At 46.2% G+C, this 23,105-nt stretch overlaps 1 protein-coding gene across 5 annotated transcripts in view; it reads left to right on the top strand.

Annotated features, from left to right (window-relative positions):
* GDPD5 (glycerophosphodiester phosphodiesterase domain containing 5) overlaps positions 1–8,579 on the top strand; it is a 105,725-nt gene extending 97,146 nt beyond the window's left edge. For 2 of the 5 annotated variants that reach the window (XM_053935780.1, XM_053935776.1), the window contains 5 exons: positions 427–509; positions 1,681–1,695; positions 4,908–5,020; positions 5,707–5,816; positions 6,362–8,579. In XM_053935780.1, coding sequence (XP_053791755.1) covers positions 427–509; positions 1,681–1,695; positions 4,908–5,020; positions 5,707–5,816; positions 6,362–6,436 — 396 coding nt within the window. In that variant the 3' untranslated portion in view covers positions 6,437–8,579. The remainder of the gene's footprint in view (positions 1–426; positions 510–1,680; positions 1,696–4,907; positions 5,021–5,706; positions 5,817–6,361) is intronic. The other 3 variants (XM_053935777.1, XM_053935778.1, XM_053935779.1) reach the window with 3 other exon arrangements.
* Positions 8,580–23,105: the final 14,526 nt, after the last annotated feature.

Below are 23,105 nucleotides of genomic sequence, written 5' to 3'. Positions count from 1 at the left end.
CAGTGCCTGAAAGGACAGAAATCACATTTACAGCATGGGGCTGTGCCTAAAAGGTCCCATCTGCATTTAAAATGGACCCTACATGGATATATTTCCCTGTTTTCCCCCAGATGTGGATTGCCAAACAGCATCTTGCCCTCACCCTGAGGTTCAGCTGAGATAGGAAACTTTCAGCCCAGAGAGCTCTGAGAAAATGTCAGCACACAAAAAGGAGGGAGAGTTTCAAATGGTTCCTGTTTGCAGTTTTCCCTGATAGTTTTGGATGACAGCCTGGCATTAGGAAGGTCATAAATATTGTGATTTATACCTAACCCCTGCAGCTCTGTGCTTTTCTTGCTCCTCAGTGGTAACTGCAGTCATGTGTGGTCTCCCTGTGATTGCACAAACCCAAATGTTTAAGGTCTGCTCCTGTTTTCTGTCTTGCAGCCTCCAGACGAGTACCACCTAATCTGGATCACGTCTGATCTCATTTCATTTCTTGTAATTGTAGGAGTTTTTATATTCCAGAAGTAAGTTTGTTACAGCTCTGCTCTTGTGTGTTTGTGACCTGTGTTTTTGCCCAGATTGTCGGGTGGAGATGGGAGAGAGGAGTACCCTGAGCCTCAGTTCTTGGATTGCAATAGCAGGGGAAATACTCATTTAAAAAAATCCTTGCAAACAATAATTCCTCTCCCAAGATGGGATGGAGAATGGGATGCAGTTTTTAAGAACGAGAAATCACTAATTAGTAGTGTCAGATGCCTTGCTTTTGCTCCTAAAGTATGTGGGAGAGAAACTGTAAATGCTCTGGGGAAATGGATGTTGAGAGAGACATTACAGTGCTTCAAAGGAAGAAGAGGAGAGGGATTTTGAGATTCCACCACTGCAGTGCTCAAAAAGAACATGTTACAGTTTTCTTGAATCAGTTTGTTCCTGTTTGGATGTAGAAATATTATGGAATCATGGGATGGTTTGGGTTGGAGGGGACCTTAAAGATCATTTAGTTCCAACACCCCTGCCACAGGAAGGGAGTTACTGTGGGAAATATTATGATACTGCAAATCAAATCAGCTGCTTAGATAGAAAGAAGAAGGAGAAGGTCTACTCCAGAAGTTGGACTTTTCTGCAGCAAAGAACTTGCTCTTCCAGGAGTCCAGTGCAGGACAGACCCCTTTCCCTGATGTTGCAGTTTCTCCACCACATGAAAGAGTTGCTGGCAGGGTTGAGGATATGTCAAAACCAAATCAGAGCAGAACTGCCCAACTGCCACCTGCTGATGTGATTCAGCTCTGGGGAATGGGGCTTGGCACTTGGCCTTCAGTGTCATGGTTGATTTTTTTTGGTGTGTTGTTGGTTGGTTGGTTTTGGATTTTTTCCCCCAAGTCCTTTTTGGGGCAAACCAGAGCTGCTTCCTTCATGCAAGGATGAGGGGGTGGGTGGGAGCAGAGGCACTGCTTCGATGTGCTCGTGCTCTGTCCTCTGCATGGCTTCTCTCTCCTCAGCCATGGTAGGGACTGCTCCTGCTCTTCTGCTCCAGCTCCAGTGGCAGGATCGTGGCAGCCTCTCCAGAGGGGAGATACCAACTGTGATGACTTCTAACTAACCTTTTTTTGCCTCTTTGCCTTGTTTATTTTCTTACTGCTCTGACTGTTGTGCATGTTCCTCCTCTTTCTCTCTCTGCTGCATTCTGGCATCTCACAGCTATCACATGATCAGGTAATTCTGGTGCTTTCCTCCTCTTTCTCTTTTTCATTCAACCTTCCTTTCTCTCTTTCTTTCTCCCTCTCTGCTATGGCTTCACTGCAGATGGTCAGGGCAGGATGCAGCTTTTCTGATGCTTTCCAACATCTGGCCTCAGGAGGGGACCGTGAGGGTGTGAACATTGCACAGTCTGTAGCCATGAGCACCAGGGAAGTCTGATGCTGAAGCCAGTGGATGTTTTGAAGGCAATATGACCTTCTGTTGCAATGATCTAAGTCAGTGCCTTTTAAAACAGCCCAGTTCTGAGGTCCCAGGGCACACTGTAACTGGGAGATTCCCAGAGGATGTAATGCTTTCTCTGTGGAAATAATCCCATGCAAAATATCCCCTTCCTTCCTGTGTCTAGCAAAAATGTTTGAGACCAGCCTCTATCCCCCAAAGAAAATCATGGAATCTATTCAATTATATAAAGTAGCACTTCTCTAATTAATTCTCTGAATTAATGGGGCTGATAACTGGAAAGGTTTGGCTCATCGATTGGGATCTTCCCGAGTTGCACCACTGTGGAACTGGAAATACAGTGTGAAAACAAAGAGCACTGCAGCAGGGGAGGGAACTGAGCCTGGGGCGCTGGATTTGAAGCTCCATCAGTCAGAATCCCAGATTTCTCCTCGTTTTGGCCCTTCCCTCAGCAGAGATTCCCACCCCTTCGGAGGGAAGCGCTGGCTCTTGTCTGCACTAAAGCCTTCGCCGCCTCCCCACTCGGACCCTTCACGTGTTCCCTTCCCCACTGCTCCTGCTCTGTGCCATGGGGTTGCATTCCTGAGGGTTTGGTTGTCCCCCCACCACTGCCTCGGGGTCGGGGTCAGCCCCTGCTGGTGTCCCTGAGGTGCTTTGGTGTTCTGGCCTCGTGGCATCTCCCCAGAACAGGGCCTGGCTGCAGGGCTGGGCTGAGCCCTCCTGTGGGTGCAGGGAGGTCGGGGGGGGGGGGGGTCTCCTCTTCTCGCCTCCCCCTTGCTCGTGGATGAGGAGAAGGCAGGATTTAGGCAGGAGCAGGCACAGGAAGGGGACTCTGCAGCTGGCTTGGCTCTGTGCTTGCTCCATCTTAACCACCTCAGTGCCAACCCCATTTTTTTCCTTGACCTGTCCCTGTCCCACCCCCTCTCCATGGCATTGAGCATCTCCCCTCCCACCCCAGGGTCTGGCCGTGGCCCTAACCCGGTGTATGCTGTCTCTGTGTTGTTGTCCCAGTATTTTTTAGTCTGTTCCCACCCTGTGTCCGTCTGGTCTGCTCTGACGCCAGCCTCCCAGAACAGGACCTTCCTGCTGTCTCTCTGGCCTTTTTGCACGCTGCTGTCCCAAACCTGGTCCATCACAACAGAGTCCAAGGGGGTAGGAGAGGTGCTCTTTTCTATTCAACCAGCTTTTTGGAGACCCCGAGGCTTCTGAGCACAGCACAGAGTGTGTGTCCCGTGGTGTTGGTTGGAGTTGCATCCCGGTTAAATGTGCTGGTGGCTCTTCTGAGAGGATATTTCAAAGCACCCCTGAGAGATGGGGTGACTCTCTCCCTGGCTCCTCCTGTGAGAGGAGCCTTCATCTCCTCGTGTGTGTTTTACCACCCTGGCTCTGCCCACAGCCACCACGGGAGGTGGAGAGCACAGAGCAGTGCTTGCTCCTCTTGGCAGGAGGAGAAAAGCCCTTGGTCCCTGCACATGTCTGAGGCTGGGCTCTCTGTGCCTCAGAATGACCTGTGTCCTCCCTGGGATAGCTGGGGTCTGTGGGTAAGAGGTCACTTTTGGCCACAGAGTGACGTGATGCTGAAAATCCTGGTGTGGTGGGCAAAGAAAAGGCTTGTACCAATGTGTTTGGGTCCTGACTTAGAGTTTAAGGAGGGTCTTTACCCTGTGAGATCTTGTAATCACATTGGTCTTAGTGGGATCTGCCTGCAGGGGATAGTAAAGCAAAAAAGATGTTCTTCCAGGTCAGAGTTTAGATGATGATGATAGAAGAGACAGATTTATTTGTCTTATACTTCAGTGTTTTTGCCTCCTTATGCTTCCTCTGCATTGCTTCTGTCCATGGGTCTGTGAGTTGTGTCGTGTTGCCATCCCACCCCTTCTTTTCTGTGTAGCCTTCATCTGTACCCTGGTCAAAGCCTGATTCAGGTCACCCACTGTCAAGCACTGGGACTTGGGAAGGGGGTGGAAACCCTACAAAACTGACACCAGCTACATTTACCTGGGGAAAAAAAATTGCAGATCCTCCTTTGTGGATGTTGATTTGTCAGCCGTAGACCCAGGCTGGAGATCTGTGGGCTCCTCAAATCTTCTGCTCCTGGGGCTGGCTAGGGGGTTAGAAATTGAAGAGAAGGTGATAGTTTTGATCACCTCCTCTTGTGTGGGTGAGCCACTAGATGGTGCCAGCAGATCAGAAACCTCGTAGGCCGCCCTAAATCCCTGCTGTTTCTTTATCAAATAGTTTTAGGGCATCCCTGGCTCTGGCAGGGAGAGTGGGATTTTACTAATGGCTCAGTGGGGTGTGGGCTATCAAAGCCTGGCCTAAACGTCATCCCCTTGTGGTGGGATCTTGGGAACAGCTGCCTTGGCTGAGCCCACCAGGCCGTGTTTTCCCCTATTCCAGCAGCCCACCTTCCCCTCCTCATGAGCGTCTGCCACAGGGCTGCTCTCAGTGCCCCCAGGTGCCACATCCACCTGGCACTCCACCACTGCCCTGGGCAGCTGTGCCAGGGCTGGAGAGCCTTTTTGGGGAAGGAATATTTCCTATACCAAATCTAAACCTCCCCTGTCACAATCTGAGGCCATTTCCTTGCTGTGTCTCAGGCTTGAAACTTTAAGTTGTCTCTGAGCTCTCTTCTCCCACAAGCCTGACCATGGCACTCGGTGAAAATTTGTAGTTTTTTTGCTTGGCTGGTTCTCTTATTCTGTTCCCTCTAAACGTTTAAACACCTCTGTCTCCTTTGTACAGCTGGAGGGGGCTGTGAGGCAGCTGCAGCCCTCGTGGAAATTAGTTCATGGATTTGTGGACCCATGGGTCTAATTCCCGGGTGCAATTAGGGCGCTCAAGGTGCTTAAAGACGCCTGAGGTCACTCATCTCTGAACGTCCTCCTGCCACGTGGGGTTGTGCAAGGGAGCAAAGGGTCTCTTGCACTGAGGATGCTGCTGTGTCTGGAGAGACCAGTCCCTGAAATCCTGCTCCTGTCTTGCAGGTGGCGCCTGGGGAGCATCAGGACCTACAACCCGGAGCAGATCATGCTCAGCGCCGCCGTCCGCCGCTCCAGCCAGGACGTCAAGATCATGAAGGAGAAGCTGATCTTCTCAGGTAGGGCTGGGGCTGGTGGGTGCCCCCCTCAGCTCTCACCCCACGGAGGGAGGAGCTGCTCTTCATTCAGGGGTCTTTTCCTGCTGTGGGGCAGGGGGGGCTGGGCTGACCTTGCTGCACTGTGCTCGTGGGATTTGGGCATGGCTCGTGGGGGCTGTTGATGGTGAGCCCTGGTTGTGAGGCTGGGGGTTTGTTTTTGTGAATGGGATGATCCTGAAGGTCCTTTCCAGCCCAAACTGTTCTGTGATTCTGTGGCCCATCCCAGCACTGATAAGCTCAGAAATCCTGCATTTAACTTCCTGGGTTATCCCATCTCGCACTGTCCCACATTTTCTCCACTCACCATTGTCAAAGGCCATAAAACCCACTAATAATGGCACATGTGACCACAAATATGGTGATGAGGTTGGGGTAGACCTGGAATTCACTGGCATTAGAGGTTGTGGCATTCCTGATATCCTCGTGCTCCTCCCAGAGTTTATTTCTCTTGGAACACATTGGTAATGTGTCCATCAGAAGCCACCTCTAAAAAAAGATAGCAAAAGTGTGAGCAGAGATGGAAATGTTTAGCTTTAAAAGGTTAAATGTGGTGCACGAAGCTGGAAAGCTCACCTTTGAAGGAATGTGAATATAATCCCCCCACCCCCTGAGCTTTGTTATGGGTTTTCTTTTTTTTTTGTATTTAGGGTCTGGAGATGCCCAGCAGGGATCAGGGTTTAGTGCTCTGGGCACAGACAGAGCAAAAAGGCAACTTTGCTTACTGTGTGAAATGCCAGCCAGAGGTGGTGAAAATCAGGTATAAATCCAGGGAGCCCAGACAAGGAAAGCAGCTTGGCACAGCAGAATTAAGCTTCCCTAACATGTCCTAGACATAAAACATCCCAGACGTAAAATCCCTTAGAGGTGGGGGGTGCAGATTGAAGTTTTGTGCCTCTGAAACAACTGTTCCTGCCTTAGGGTGGACGTTTCACCATTAAACCATTGGTGGGTGCAAGGTTTTTCCCAGTGAAACCAGTGACTGGAGGAGCCAGCCCTTTCCCAGGATGGGTAGGGATTAGGTTCAGGTGTTTTGTTCCACTCTCCCACAGGTGACTTGCCCAGCCTGTGACAATGACACCAGGCGTAGGGGGAAGGGGAGGGGGTGGCAGAGGGGACCCAGCTCTGCCTCTGGTGGTGCCCGGATTTTGTAGGGCTGAAACGTAGAGGTGAGCTCCAAAGTGGAGGCAGATCATGCTCTGCGTTGTAAATGAGAGCCGCGTTCCTAATTCCCTGCGGGATCGGAGGGATGCCAGGGGGAGGAAGCTCCCGTGATGACCTCCCTGCCTTCTCTGCCCTTCCCAGAGATCAACAGCGGCGTGGAGCCCGCGGACGAGCTGTCCTTCTGCTCCGAGAACGGCTATGCCAACGAGATGGTGACGCCCACGGATCCGCGGGGCGCCAAACTCCGGCTCAGCTGAGCGCTCCGGCAGCCGGAGCCGCGCTCTCCTGCTTCCCGGGGCATGGCAGCCTCTGAGGAACTGCTGCTGGGGCAGAAACCCGCTCCCACTCCCCACCACTGGCTGCTCCACCTCCCTGCTTGTGAGGCTGGGGGGCTTGTTTTTTGTAAATATGTAGAAAATCTGATTTTTTTTTTTTTTTTTTTTTTTTTTTTTTTTTTTTTTGAGTGTAATTTTTCCAGGGCATGAGTGAAAATACTGTGTTCATTAAATCCTCAACCTTATGGCTGAAGTTCTTTGAATCTTGATGTGAGAGCCTGAGTCCCCTTGGGGGGGTTTTGGGAGCAACACGTTGAACCTGTGTCCCATTTCTCCCCCTTTCCCTAATCCAGTCCTTCCCCTGGTGCAGCGACTGTGTAGCTGAATGTTGTGATGTTCTTGTGAAGTGCTGATTTTGTTACGGTTTCTTTTGTTTTTTTCCCCCCCGTTCCCCTTTTCCTGGGCAGTGAAATTGTAGCTCTGATGCAACAGGAGGCTGTTGGGAGAAGAGAAGCTTGCCTAGGAGAGAAATTCTCACTGCCCTTCCCTACTGAAGTTCAGAGCCAGGGAAGGACTTGCACTGGCTCAGTCACTTGGGCACTGCTCCTTGTCCCATCCTCCTTCCCCAGAGCCTGGATGCTCCATGGGGAATGGCCTTCTTGGAATGTCCTGCCAGAGTTTTGAAGACATTCTGAGCATTGGCTGTAGATTGGTCTCTGCTGGCAGCAGTTCTTGATTTCTATTTTTTTTCTTCCCCTTTTTTCTCTCTTCTCCCCAAGCTGGGCTCTGCTGGGAGCCCGGGTGGCTTGTGACAAGCAATGCCATGGGCACCATCACTGCTGGGATCTGGCTGAAGTGCCTGCCACTCCAAGTGGCATTTGCAGTCACTCCTTGCTTCCCTTCTGGAAGAGGAGGTGATGGTGCAGTGGGAGTTTCCCCCTCTGTGGGCCCAGGAGGTGCCCGTGGGTGAAGAAGTTGTAAATAGTCTGGAAAGTGAAGCAGCCCTGGGATTTAATTTATTCCTGCAAGGAGACCTTTGCTCCTTGCAGTAAAAGCAGGATCTTCAAAAGCTGCACATTTGTGTCCTCCAAAGGAGTGATGGTCTTGCAGCAGATGCTGATGGGCTCTGAAGGCAGAGGCTCCCATCAGCAAGCTTCCAATGCAAAAGTTTTAACCCAAAATCTCAGACCAGAGGTTAAAAGTAAAAAAAAAAAAAAAAAAAAGGTAAAAAATAAAAAAATAGAGGAGAAGGCAGTCTTGGGGATGCTGATATACATCACATTCCACACCCAAAGCCACGAGAGAAACAGCCCTGAGCAGTTTCTTCTTGTTTTGGAACTGCTCTGTCCTTTCAAGCTGAAATCCAGTGGCATTTTGAAACCCTGACGTTTGGGCTTAGTGTCTTAAGAGTTGAGGGCAAAAGTGGCCAACTTAACTATGTGGAAAAAAACCACGTCGCTAATGACAACGTGAACTTTGATGCTTTAAAAAGCACCACCTAAAAGCAAGACTTTATTCCTTTGCATCTCCCCGGGGTTTTTATGAGTGTAAGTGGAATAAGTCCCTCCCTCTTACCTTTCCCAAATACTGTCCTTCTCCATGGTACTCTCAAGTCCATGAAATACGTGTCTTGTTCTGCAGAACTGCAAGATTTTGGTGGATTTGAAGGTATTTTGAGAACTAAAGTTACTTCTCCCTTTGACGTGGTGCTGTATTGAACCATTCCTGGTGGATTGTCGTGGCCAAGGGAGAGATGTTGTTAAACCTCAGCATCTGTTGGTGATCACCTGCATGTTCTGTTTCTATCCTTGGAGAACACTTTATTGAAAGGTTAAGTGCTTAAAAGCTTGGAAGTGATAAAAACAAACCAACAAAAAGTTGTTTTCACAATTAACTTTTTTTTTTTTTTTAACAAGACTCAAATTTCATGCCTAATGCACTGACTGTTATTGTCCTGAATATTTGCTACCTTTTCTTTTTTTTGGAAGAAAAGCAGAGGATGATACTTTTTTGATGAAACTAGAGCTAGATCAAAATAAACTCTGCAATGCTCTGTGAAATAAACTGTCAGTATTCCCCTGCCAGTCTGTTGTTGTTTTGTGTTATGGCACTACTCAGAGGCTCCCACTGCCCCAGCCAGAGAGTTTTCCTGTTATTTTCTGTCATGCTCAGCACCTGGCAGCTCATTTTAACCCCAAAGGTTGAAAATCCCCTGGGAGCAGTTGGAATCAAGAGCAAATCACACAAAAGCCAGGCTGGGAGAGAATATGAGATGTTCCAGAGATTTACTTTTCCCAGTGCGTTTTTAATTTAACGCAGGGCCCCTCTCTTCCCCTTAGACCTCATATATTTTAATTTGGGTTTTTTCTCAAAAATAATTCACTGCCTAAACGGGAAAATCCCCTCCAAATTATTTCAGGGGTTTTGGGATGGGTTCAGTTGGTCACCTGGAGTCCTTGCCAAGAAATCCCTTATCTCTCTTGGCTTCACTGAGAGGCTCAACGTGAGCACGAATGAATAAATAATAACAAAAAAACACCCCAAATAAATGTTATTTATCCGAGCCGCAGTCGCGCTGCCCGCCGGAGGGCCCTGCTCTGCACTGCCGCGCTGTGTCCGCCAGACGGCGCCCGCGGGGCGTGGCGGGTCCCGCTCCCGGCCGTGATCCCGATCCCGGATCCCGATCCCGGATCCCGCTCCCGGCTGTGATCCCGATCCTGATCCGGGATCCGGATCCTGATGCCGATCCTGGTCCTGCTCCCAGCCGTGATCCCGATCCCGGTCCCGCTCCCAGCCGTGATCCCGATCCGGGATCCCGATCCTGATCCCAGATCCCGATCCCGATCCTGCTCCCGGCCGTGATCCCGATCAGGATCCCAGATCCCGATCCTGCTCCCGGCCATGATCCCGACCCTGATCCCGATCCTGGTCCTGCTTCCGGCCGTGATCCTGATCCCAGATCCCAATCCTGATCCCGGTCCCGCTCCCGACCGTGATCCTGATCCGGGATCCCGATCCTGGGTCCTGCTCCTGGCCGTGATCCCGATCCTGATCCCAGATCCCGGTCCTAATCCTGGATCCTGATCCCAGATCCCGATCCTGATCCCACTCCCGGCCGTGATCCCCATCCTGATTCTGGATCCCCATCCCAATCCCGGATCCAGATCCCAGTCCCGCTCCCAGCCATGATACCAATCCTGATCCCGATCCCGATCCTGCTCCCGGCATGATCCTGATCCTGGTCCCCGGTCCCAATCTTGATTCCAGATCCCAATCCTGGCTGTGATCTCGATCAGGATCCGGGATCCGGGTCCCGCTCCCGGCCGTGATCCTGATCCTGATCCGGGATCCCGATCCGGATCCCGATGCCGATCCTGGGTCCTGCTCCCAGCCGTGATCCCGATCCTGATCCTGCTTCTGGCCGTGATCCCAATCCTGGTCCCAGATCCCGGTCCTAATCCCGGATCCTGATCCTGGTCCCACATCCTGATCCCGATCCTGCTCCCGGCTGTGATACCAATCCTGATCCTGGATCCCGATCCTGATCCCGGCCATGATACCAATCCTGATCCTGGTCCTCAGTCCCGGATCCGGCTCCTGATTCCGCTCCCAGCCATGATCCCGATCCCGGATCCCCATCCTGATCCCGAAGGTTTGTGACCCGCACCCCGCCCAGCAGACAGCGGGGCAGGACCAGACCCGGCCCCAGTCCCCGAGCGATGCTCCCGCGGCGCAGAACGGGAATTGCGGCTTTTCCAGCGTCAAACCTTCCCCTTCCAGACGCTCTTCCCATGGAAAAGCTGCTAAAACACAAATCCACTGCTGGCGTGCGCCGCCCCCGTGTAAACCCCGGAGGCGCCGCTGCGCTGGCAATTTCCCTGCTCAGCTACAGGTAACAAAACATTCCCGGGATGGCGGAGCCTCAGGTTAAACCAAATCGTTTCCAGCTAAAAACCAGACAAGGAAAATGTGCCAGCACGGAAATCTGTCGCTGACCTTCCCCCCGACAAGTGATAACTTGAAAAGTCTCCAGCTGCGTCTTGCAGAGATAAACGAGGACAAAACGTTTGCAAATATAACCAAACCTGTATTCACCCCACAATCAAATGACAATTTTTCTTTCCTTCACAACCTGTAACCTGCCCAAAGGGGCTCTGCACGGCCTTTCCAGCTATGCACCAGCACTTGGGATGCTCACACACAAAAATGTGCCAGGACACACACACGGATGCTCCATGTCCCTTTTGCCTTGCAGCCTTCCACAGGCACACCACACCCCGGGGCTGTGCACCTTCCTTCTCAGCTCTGTGCACCTCACTTTTTGTAAATATGTAGAAAATCTGAATAATTTTTTTTTGTTTTTTTTTTTGTTTTTTTTTCTTGAGTGTAATTTTTCCAGGGCATGAGTGAAAATACCGTGTTCATTAAATCCTCAACCTTAAAACGTCCAGCAGGTGCTCCCAATAAATTAAAATAATGATAATAAAAATTGTAGAACAAAAAGCCAGCTTTGGCCTTCCCCTGCTGCTGTGCACTTTCCCTCTCAGCTTCCTCACCACGCCTTTGCAATCAACCTAAACTGAAAATTGCTGAGCTACAGCTGGCACAGATAAATGCCAGGACAGAGAGCTCAGAGCTCGCTGGGGAACTTTGAATTTGCATCACAACCGAGTGACAGTCACCCTGTCCTTGCAGGTCCTGTCCAGCCACGCTCTGGTGCTCAGCGAGATGTGCTAAATGTCACCCAGTTTCAGTCCCCAAATTTGTGCTAGGACAGAAGTGACAGGAGGGCGATTCTTTCCCCTGGCACCACACCCCGGGGTTCTGCGCCCTCCTCCTCAGCTCGATGCCACCTCCAAAATTCAACACGTCCAAGGATTGCTCCCACACGAAAGGCACCACCACCGACCTCAGAATTCAATATTTAAGGTTCCCTTTTAATCCAAACCATGCTGTGATTCTGTGATTATTCTAGTATTTGGGGGGGGGGGAGTTTGCCCACAGACATCAAGGAAAATGTAGTTCCACAATATGACACGTTTGGTTTCTTTTTGTGTATAATTTAGATCCTTAGCACCCAAGTAAGAGAGAAAATAATTATAAATTAGTTGAAATCAGAAGTGAGTGAAGAAACTGAGGTGGAGCCTGAAATGCAGCTGTAGGAAAGGCACAGGTGTAAGAAAAAGAGTAAGAAATAAAAAATAATTATGGCAGGAATAACAAATGTAAGAAAAAAGACACGAAAAGGTGGGATGGATAAATCCAGACAGTACAGAAAATTAAATGCCCTCTTAATCCTTAAGCTTTTCCTTTCAGGTCAGCCTAGAAGAATCCCAGCAGGACACGAATTAAACTTTGGACCTTTTCAGATTTCACTGAGGAAAGAAGCTCCTGCGTTATTTTGGCAACCTTTTCAAACACCAAATTTACAAAAAAAAATTTTCCCTGCCCACATAATTTGGGTTCCTACCTGCAGCTCCAGAAAAGTGTGGATCTACGTGATCTGCCAGCTCCAAACTGCCCTTGCAAGGAGCAAAAAGCTGAACGGTGCTGAGGATTGGATATTTAAGGAACTGAAAGCTGCCCCAGGTGTTTAGAGTGCACATTTTATCCAGGAGCCAGCTGCAGGCAATCAGGAGAGTGAGGTGTCCTCAGGTGATTCATTTAACTCATCAACTCTCTAAAAACCAGCCTGTAATGGGTGTTTTTTAATTTAGGAGCTGAGTCTCAGACAGCCTAAACAAAGAGATGTGCCAACACCTTCTCTTGCTATGAAGATCAGGAAATTTCATATTTGTCTGCCCTAAAGAAAATAGCAAGAAAAAATAATAATAATAATAAAAAAGGCAGAATAAAAAAAGCCCAAGTAACAAAATCCCAGACCTTGAAAAATCAGATCCTAGTTCCTGGTCAGACATTATTTTTTTTTTATAGGCCGTATTATTCTCTTTCTAGCAAAGTATTTAAGTCAGAGAACACCGACAGCATAGGCAACATGACTTACGTAGCTTTTATTTGTTTTCTTGTTTGCTTTCATGGCACCAGGGTGAGTTGTCCCTCACCACTGATGGTCATTTCAGTGGCTTTAAAAACAAACAAACAAAAAACCCAAACAAACAAACAAGAAAACCACCAAAACAAACAAACAAACAAACAAAAAACCCTCCCTAAAACCAAGGCTGCAAATTGACAGTAGCCTGAACAAAAGGCAGGAACCAGTTGTTCTGCCGCCAAGTATCAAATGATATTTTTGTTATCATGCATGCCTGCATACCTAAATCTCAACTTCTGTGGAGAATTTCGAACAAAGAAATGAAAAAAAAAAATCTCTATTTGCTTGGTGTATAAATACACAGATAGATCAATAGACAGACATATCAGAACAAGAGAAAGGGGTAAAAAAATTGTCTTTCCTGCACTTGTGTATAGCGTGACTACTAAGAAAGAGTTTTAAAGAAATAGCTTCACATTCCCAGTTGATCAAAAGAATGTTAAATGCTGTCATCTAATGCAGTCAATACCCAAATCTGAATGTACAGTAGTACTGATTAATGACATCAATTAATCACTGGTTTTACAGCAGCTAAGCTAAAAAAAACCACACAAAAGCAAACCAGACCAACGAAAACCAAAAAACAACAACAAAAAACCCAACCAAAAACCCCACAAACAAACAAACAAACAAAAAAATCCAAACAAAACCAAGAAAACCACAAAACCCCACGTTTTTTTGCACACGTTTCGGAAGGGCAGGCGGATTTTGGCTCATTCTTTGGTGAGTTTTTTGGTGAATTTTTTTTTTCACCAAATTTTTTGGTGAATTTAAAGCAGAGGGGAGGGCGCCGTGCCCTTGCTGCCCCCTGGCGGCCGCACCCGCACCCGCACCCTCCGCGCCAGCACTCCTCGCTAATTAAAGTGTCATTAAAGTGTCATTAAAATGTCATTAAAGTGCCATTAAAATTTAATTTAAATGTAATTAAAATGTAATTAACCACTGGCTGTAGGCAAGAAGCCTGTGGTGGCCGTGAAGCCCATGCAGCGACCCTGAACTTTGTCCTGCAGTGATGCTGTACATGTGCCCTGTCATCGCTGGTCAAAAAACCAGCTGGATTTTTAAACTAATTTAAATTTAAGCTTAGTTTAAAAGTGTCTTCTGTGCGTGTTAATACTGTATTTATTTATTAAAGTTTATTAATGTTGCTGTGCTCTGGACAGGAGGGACAGGGGGCTGCCAGGGCAGATCCAGTGAGGGATTCAGGGATGCTGAAGGGATTGGAGCATCTCCCTGCTGAGGAAAGGCTCAGGGACCTGGGGCTGTCCAGCTGCTTGTGCAGCCACTCAAGCAAACAATACAAATTTCAATGCACAGGAACCTCTTGCTTTATTTATAGCTCCACAAATCATGCAGGAGCTTTTATTTTTTGATAAACACCGGATGCTGATGCTTACCAAATATCCTGTACTTGGATTGTTTTGCTAAAAATAACTTCAGAGAAAGCAGGCCCAGCACTGGTAGTGATTATTCAGACAAACCCCTGGCTTGGCTATAGCAGAGGATCCTTTCTGAACCTGCAAACTTCTCCCAGCACTCTGTTATTATTAAGTGCACCCCCAGTGCTGCTCAATCAGGTGTTACACATTAACAGTTAACTTTCCTTTTCCCCACCTTTCTGTCTCAAAAAGAGACCAGGCTTGACTTTGGTTTTCTTTGATGTATAAGTATTTATAGTACAAAGTTAAGAACCCAGAGCATCTGCTCCAACACTTGTCCTCTATATTTTCCCATTAAAAAAAACCCCAAACAAGGAAAACCCCACAAAACTTTCAGTGCTGTCTTAAATGTCCTCTTCTATCTCTTGATTCTCACATCCAAGATATTACTCATATTGTTACACACGCAGGTGAGTAGCTCTAAAGAGTAAGAAATGGAAATAAAATAATGGTTAATATGACTTTTATGTAGATAGAGAAACATAGTAATCTATAATGGCAGAAAGGCTTATTGAGAGATTATTATCTTTCACTAGAATAGAGATCTGAAAAAAAAAAAAAAAAACAAAAAAAAACAAACCAAAAAAAAAAAATAAAAAACACACGGGCTTTTCTTCAGGTTTGAAATCTGTAAAAACCTTTCCAGCCCAGACTACAGTTGGCAACTTTTACCAGCAAACGTTGAGAAATGCAATTTCAGGGCAGACAAAACCCTTTGCCAAATCTGAATTATTCACCATCAGATTAGAGCCAAGACGAGAAAGAGCTAGAATGTCAAAAGGATTTATCTTATTTCTTCTGAAATGGAAACAGTGAGCGGAGTCATAAACAAAAGCCCTGACACAGACACAGGCAAACAGCTCTCGTTCCATTCACAAACCAGCAGGCAGCACTCCAGGAGCTAAAGCAGGGCAGCTGCGAGCTCTGAGTGTCCTCCTCGCTTCTGGGACAGCTGATTTTTCCATGCACAGCATCCTGACTGTCTTTGGGCAGCCCTGAGGTGCAGCTTGTCTGCTTGCACTGTTAAATTGTGTTGCATTTTGACCTCACTAGTGAAGGGACTGAGTCAAGCTCAGATTCTGTGTGACGTATCCAAGGTCGGGGGGTGGGGAAGAGGTAAAACACCCAAACTGATTGCATTTCCATGCCCCAGCTTTTAAAAAGATCGTTTGGCTTTAAAAATAATATTAATCAAAAGCCAGATACTTTAAAAACTTCAGCTCTTTACTCCCTTATGTTCAAAATACCTGTTTCAACATGATGTTCTAACCTACGTGCAGCCAAACACCCACGTGCAGCTGCATTTCTTGTAGAATCTTGCAGAACTGAATAGAGATCTTTGAAATTTGTCCATTTTCAAGCCATGATTTTGAGCATCTTTATATGACTGGAATCATCAGAGAGCCAAGGTGGACCAAGGAACTGTGTAAGCAAAATAGATGTTTACATGACATAATATATTAAATTTACTGTTTGCTATTAATGCAAAAGGAAACAATCCCAACAACAGCATCGTAAATCTTGGTTTCTGGTGTGTTTCTAACCTCAGGAGATAAATGCTGTACAAAACAAACTCTTGAGCTCCTAACTCTTCTTGAGTTGATCAGTGATGAGGTTTAGAAGGGTTAAATGCTCAGGAACAAAGGTTTTTTGTTTTTTTTTTTTTCCTGGGCAAACAGCAGGAGAAAGTGCCAGGGGTATTCTCCACAGCCCAGAGGGTGAAATTGGGAGCTTCTTGCTTGGCAAGGGCAGTGCCAGACCCCTCAGTTCAGGGCTCAGGACCTCACAGGGGTTTCTAAGACACACAGGAGCTGCAGCTGAGCCCTTCCACCATCCCAGTCCCCAGCTGGGCCTGTTTAACACGGCAGCTTTTGGCATTTGTAGGGGTTCAGGTCAAATCCATCTCTTGAAGAATTATTTTTGCGATGAGTTTGTGGTGCTTGTTCTTTTCCTTCAGGTTAAACCCTCAAGTGACAACAGCAGGACAGGATGGTATCAGTTAATGGAGCGGGGAGTTTTATCCCAGAATTTTCTTTCTGGACTCCTAACAGCTCATTTTCAGAAGGGAGAGCAATGACCCAGCAGTGATGTCTTGTTCTCAACACCTCCGGCACACATCAGACAGGGAAATCAGCTTGCAACACACAGAAATATTTCCTGACCCAGATTCAGGCATTTCATGAACTTTGAGCCTCTTGCTGGCTGCAGAAATAAAATGCTGTGCTGAAAGTAAGAAGCAATAAAATAAGTAAGAAGAAATAAAATGCTGTGCTGTCAGAAGCAAAGGTCTTTGCCCTCCCTCACCATGTGCAGTTAAAGAAATTTACATGGGATTTCACAACAAAAATTAATGGGTTTTTCGGTCCTGAGAGCCTCTCCACTTGATTTGTTCCATTGTTGCTGCTGGGCAGTGGCTGCAGAACGTTACACAAGGAGTGTTTGCTGAGAGCTCCAACAGAAAGACACCTGAGCTGAGGAGTGGCATCCTCCCAAGTGACACGTCCTCCTGCAGGAGCTGCTCCAGGCACCTCACCCCGTGCAGCTGGGAGGTCACAGGCAGCAAGGCAGGGCCTTCACACCCAGGGCACTGAAATACCAAAGACCAAGAGGTGTTTGAAAGAGGAAATTGAGGGGTTAATTAAAATAAAACAAGTCAGTGTTAAATAATCCCCATTCAAACCCAGATAACAGCACTCTGCAGACAGCAAAACCAGAAATGACCCTGGACTGTTGTACTTTATTTTGAAGCTAAGGAATACATTTAATTATGCTGCATTTGAAAGTACCCTAATGTTTTCTAAGAACAGATGTCCAGTTTTTTGAAGAAGGCAATGTGGTCCATTTTTTGGCCCTATTCACTACCCATAACAAGAGGGTCTTTATACATGGCTACAACATGAACACTTGAAGGGGAAATTGTATGAAACTGGCTTCAGAGATTATTTATTTATTTGTTAACAAAGTGTCCTGTATTTACTCCTTCTAAACTGACATGATTCCTTCCAAAATTCTGATGACAGTTCTGGTGTGTCACTCCACAGTCAGTGTCACAAGGCCATCTGGCGTGCTGAATTTTTCCTGTCACTGCTAAAATAAAATGCACCCCTTTATCTCAGCCAAAGTGAATGATAAGGTTTGGTTTCCCACTTCCACATCCCGAATCCTTTTCCCTTTTCCTGTTGTGATCCCCCTGCTGCCCATCCCTGGGTGGCCCAAGCTCCCTCCTGTCCTGTGTGGGATGAGCCCACACTCCCTGTCTGGCTGGGGGGAGCTGCCTCTGTCTGCCCTGCCGTGGTTCCCAAAGGGGGAAAAAAATTCCCACCTGAGCCAGGAGGGGCTCTGGAAGAGAGCTGGGAGCCAGCAGGGTGAAAATTTTCCTTGCTTTCCCTATGGCAGGGCTGTGTTTTTTAATAAATTCAGTAAAAAAAAAGCCCCAAAGAACTAAAAGTGCGGCAGGGGCTGAAAATGACCCAGCTGAAAGAGTATAATTGGATTTGGAGAGGGGAAAAGCCTGTTTCAAAAGAAAATTCTTGGGATGCTTGTTTTTAAAGGGGTAGCAGCAGCCTCCAGAAAACAACGAAGCAGCTGCTAGAAAAGGAAGGGTGGAACGAGGTCTGACCTCAGGTTCTGCAAATCTCTCACATCCTTGGGAGCAAACTAACCCTCAGCTCAGCAGAAGCCAGGTGAACGGCTCCAGACACTGCTGAGAGCACGAGATTCCCACTGAGGTAAAAAGGGCAAGTGGAGAACAGGGCAGGGAGACAGCTTTCAGCCACCTAAGGCAGGCAGCGCTTCTGGGACAAAGTTTTTAATGTGATTTTGTAGGTGCTTGTGACTTAAGCAAGTTCCAGTGCTGCTGGAAGCAGGTTGTTTGCTGTTGCAATGCGCAGCTGAAGGAGCAGGGCTCAATTTATGCAACAATTCTGTGGAACCACCACAAATCCTAGAGAAAGAAAACCTATAAATCTACACAAACAAGGCAGGCAGAAGAAGTATTGCCATTAATGCTTCGTCTTCAGAGCAAGAGACTGCGACAGAGCCTGCCTTGAATTGAAATTAAAGAGCTTCCAGGAGACTGCATAGTTTTGTTCAGTGAGAAATAGGGTGAGCCAAAATTACAGGCAAATTAAGAGATGGCAAAGTGCTGAATGTCTCTATTACCCAAGCAATTGCTCCAGAGGGCCAAATTAATTCTGACCTCTGGGGGATTTCGGTCTGCTCTGCAGTATCCATATTTTGTACAGGAAAGCCACAGTTAAAATCTGCCTCACTGAGGGGTTCAGTGAATGCTTCTGCAGAGCAGCCAGGTTTTTTTTTTGGAATTTGCCCTTTTTTATCAGTTGATTTGCTTTCAGATCACACATGGTAACTGCAGAAGGGTTTTTTACTGTAAGAACGCACATGAAAAGCACACAGAGGAAAAATTTCTTTGCTATTTAGCTGGATAAATGTAGGGGGAAACCGATTTTCCTCGTGATATTTGTTCTCCAGAGGCCATCACTTTCAAGTCAACTGTATCTGCTACAAACTCTGCTAATTCATAAAGGAATTCAGAAATTCATCGTGCAAGTTAAAGAATTTCTGCACAGCAGTTTTCTGCCTGGACACAAAGATACCCTGTGTTATATAAGATTTCCTGGTGCCAGGGGACAGCAACGAAAGAAAAAAAAAAAAAAAACAATAGATGGATATATTGCAATATACAGACATAATAAAAAAGAAAAGGCTGATAAAATCTTTCGATTCCAGCAGTTCCAGTATATGGTTTATGTTCACTTTTTACTACACCCTCTTCCTGTTTGCTTGAGAGCTTATCTTTGACGAAAAACATCATTGTTTAAGGTCTGACTAATACCCACAAAAACAAGGACAGGCTGAGAAGGACACGAGAACTTCAGATTTCTGTACAGCAGTTGCATAAGTTAGACTTTTTTTTTTTTTTTTTTTTTTGCCTAGAATAGGACCATTTTTTACATATATAGGTAAAATTTATCACCAAATATACAAAAGCAAATAGTTCCTATTGGGTTACTTGCAGTGAGTAATAAGTGTATCCCTAACTCTCTTTGGTGTGGATTTAGGCTCATGTATAAAACAGGCTTTTGCTTTTCTTCAAGACCTGAGGGACATTTAAAATCATGCATCTCAGCAAGCCTTTGTACTATGGATTTCAATATTTACTTTCCCTAAAAAACCTCTTTAAAATCTTCTGTTTCTTCGCACTTCTCTGCGGGAAAAACAATTTGCTAATATCAAGCATTAAGGGAAATTTGCACAGGAAGAGGCAAATCAAATCTCTGATTTGTTCAAACAAGACACTCCCTTCCTCAATTTCCTACCTCCTTTCATTGAAGACTATTAAATTCAAATTACATCCTACAAATTGAATGAAACTGAATTCCTCTCTTACCGGTTCCAGCTTCATGAGTAACCTCATAGAGACACACACCCAACCATCTCAAAATTTATACAAAGGCTTAGCTCCAGCTATATTTGTCTTCAACGTATTTACTTGTGTCTAAATGAAAATGGGTCCCAAAGCACTTAAATAATCAGAGATCTGAGCTGCCACAAGTGCTTCTTTTTGCTTTTCTTTGCTTTGGAATTCTTCCTATCCTCCCAGATTGTGTCTGAGCATGTTCTGCAGGGTCAAACACTGCCCTGCAAAATCACACTGAAATGTGACTTTTCATCCCTTTGCAGCCCCCCTGACAGGTTTGTCACAGGACACGTTGGAGAAGCACACGGGTACTTCAGCAGGAGTGAAAAAGGGGTTTAAAAGAGTGATTAATTGGACAATTCATCACCAAAATCTGTCTTTAGAGCATAGTTAGTACTTGCCTCACAGCTGACCATTGGTTATTTTACGGGATGAATAAATTTACTCAAAAATACTACTGCTCTATAATTTTACAGTTTAGCTTCTGCATTCTAACATCTCTATTTTTGAATTTTTTTTTATTATTACTCTGCATTTTCCCAGCCTCTGTCGTTGAATGGGGAGGAAAGCAGGACTCTGGTCCTCTGTAACTCATTTGCCACGGTGTGCTAGCTAATCCCTAAAGAATAACCTGCCTGGCCGAGGCTTTTCTGGAGCAAAGCAAGGATTTTTGGCATTGCCAGCCTCGTGGAGCATCCAGTCCCTGGAGTTCAAGGGGCCAGGGGTCACTGCTGAGCCTCCACCTCTGCGCAGAACCAATTTCCTCTGGGCTTTATTTAGCTGGCATGTGGCCAGCAGGGGAAGCAGCCCTTCCCCCAGATGTGCAGCATTACAAGAGTTATTTATCAGTGAGCTCCAGAGCCAGGCTGTGGTCAGAACAGAGCAGGCTTCTGTGGGACACAGCAGCTCTCCTGTTCCCTGAGACAATGCCTGACAGAGCTGAGCTCTGCCTGGAGCCTCTTCTCTGGCATTGTTCTCTTTTAGAGGACGCTGATTGGCACCCATTTGTCACCAGGATTCCTGGAGGACGGGAGGGTTCCCAGGAAAAGTGGTGGCACTGTCCAAGGTGAGCAGCTGAAGGGACCTTGGGCAGACACCAGGGGTTTCTGACAGCCCAGGCCCCATCTCTGCTCACCATTGCAGCAGTCCCTTAAAGACAAGCATTTTTCTCCCCACAAAACCTCCCAAAACGGTGGTCTGCTTGCTTTCATTGTTAAAAAACCCCAACAAAATGCATATTAAATAATTCTAACTTCCTTTCCCAAAACAATTGGCTTTCTCCTCTCCCACTCTGTTAGGGGAAGTACCTCTGCACTTGTTTTGCATAGAAAAAAACACTTCAGATATAAACATGAGATTCTTCTGGGACCACCACAGGTATTAATCCGTGGTAAACTGTGGGATTGGGCAAATTCTGTCCATTAGGCCTGTTTTAGTATTCTTAATTTTGTCCCCTATAAAGCCACCTGTGTCCTTTACAAAGAGCAAAAAATCTCTCTTCTAGAGCCTGGCAACTGTAATAAATATAACCAAATATGTATTGATTTACTGAACTGAGTGTAAAATCATCCTTCCAGCACTTGAAAATAGAAGAATAAAAAAAATCTCCCCGGAACAGGCATCAGTTAAAGCAGGACATTTCATGTCTGGGACTGTAACTGAGCCATCCTAAACCTGGGCACTTTCAGAGCCTGGGTTTTAAAACAAATCCTTGCAGATGGCTTTGAGAAATTGATGTATTTTATCCTCATTTGACTAAATTCTAGAGGTTTTTTTTAAACTGTAGATCATTTCAAAGCATCTAGGCTTTGGTCTGAGTCAGAAAATTAGAGCTACAGAAATCTGAGTCTCCCCCAGTCCCCCAGCTCCATCCTTTTTCTGGGACATCATGACACAATTATCTTGAGAATAGATGACTTTATTTTTTTTTTCTTTTCTATTTTTTCTTCATACATGTTAAGAAACCACACCAATAACTGTAAAATGAAACTGCAAGTATTCACTGACTGAGACAGAGGCCCGCCACAAGAAATTTCAGAGCACTGAAAAAGAATTTACCCCAGCAGGAGCAGGATTTTACGAGGGAAATTATTGGCCAGCTCTAACTCTTGGCAGCACTGCCAGCTCCACTTAGAACAAATTATGTGCCTATGCAAATCAGCCAGCTCTTGAAAACCCACAACCCCCAAAAGCTGCACCTCAGCCACGCAGCCAAAAGGAAAGGTTATTCCTTCAACGTTAGCCATATTTTGAGTAATTTCCAAAAGGACCCGTTTTGCCAACCTTTTACGTCTTTGATGTAAAGAATAAGAATAAGAATAAGAATAAGAATAAGAATAAGAATAAGAATAAGAATAAGAATAAGAATGAGGGAAGGGGGATCTTTACACCCTAATTCTGCTCTCAGACTTTCTGCAGTGCTGTGTTTCTCTCTCCCTTGCTTCTGAGGCTGCACCTTTAAGGCCATCAGGGGTTCAGTGACAAGGGGACGGGGAGTTTTGACACTCTGAGTACAGGGATCTGCAAAGCTGGACTTGGCTTGTCTCACCAAGTCACACGTGAGCAGTGTGACCCCAGGAAGAGAGAGGAGACATGAGTGAGGGGAGGCAGAAGTTCTGATGGTCTGAATTTCTACAGCTCCCTCTCCTTCCAACGCGCCCACCTTTCTCCCATGAGGAAACTGGGAAGTGCAGTTTAGGAAGAGAACCATTAAATACCACCTGTGCAGCTTTCCTCCATTCCTGAAGTGCAGTGCTTGCCTTGCTCTCCATGCAGGAAAAGCTGAAGGATGCTTGTTTTAGCTTTTCCTCTGTCCCAAGGCCTTAATCTCTGAGGGTTTGGATTTGGATGCTGCTCCACATGGATCCTCTACAGCAGAGAAGCACAAAGCAATCCCTTCTTCCCTTCCAACCCCAGCCAGTCTGTGAGAAGAAGAATTTGTATCAAGATACAAATTAAAAAATGAAAGCTTCATTCTTCTGCAGTGACAATAGCATCTCGATGATTTTCAAATTAAACTCATCCTTAATCTCAGCAGGGAGATTGAGCTGTTGCTTCAAAACAGCTGTCACATTAACCTACCTTAAATAAATCAATTTTCTCTCTCTCACCTTTTTGTTTAGCAGTCTCTGCCCAAGAAAAGTGCAAATTTCATGATGGGAGGAAGAAAAAGATAAAAAGAAAGCAAGTAGAAAGAGAATGGAGGAGAAAGAGAAGATCATATGGATCAAATACCAAGGCAGACTAATGCTTTGTGCTCCTGTGCTTGAATAACACAAGGACATTTTGTTAGTGTAGAGCCCATCATATCTGAAAGGCCATCTCAGCCATGGAAAATGTGAAAAAATCATCTTCACCAATTTTAAACTAAAAGCCACAATAAAAGCAAAATGCTTCCTTATTTATACCACTTCCAAGATTAATTATACATTAATATAAACCGTAAGAGATAAATTATCTTTACCAGCCGTTACAATACCCAGTATTTCTTTTAGCACCTGCTAACAGCTTTTAAGAATACCTAATGTTTGCAGCATTGCACAATATTTACATTTCAAACAAAACAGGAAAGCTTCCTGCTCTCAAAGCCGTAGTTTCTGATAAAACCACTTCAAATAATACTCTTACCTCCTCATCTCAAGCTCAACAGCATCATTTCACCACTTAGCACGCACGTAAA

Source organism: Vidua chalybeata, chromosome 2 (genome assembly GCF_026979565.1).
Source record: "Vidua chalybeata isolate OUT-0048 chromosome 2, bVidCha1 merged haplotype, whole genome shotgun sequence".
Taxonomy (NCBI): Eukaryota; Metazoa; Chordata; class Aves; order Passeriformes; family Viduidae; genus Vidua; species Vidua chalybeata.
This window is presented reverse-complemented; position numbering and strand designations above follow the sequence as displayed.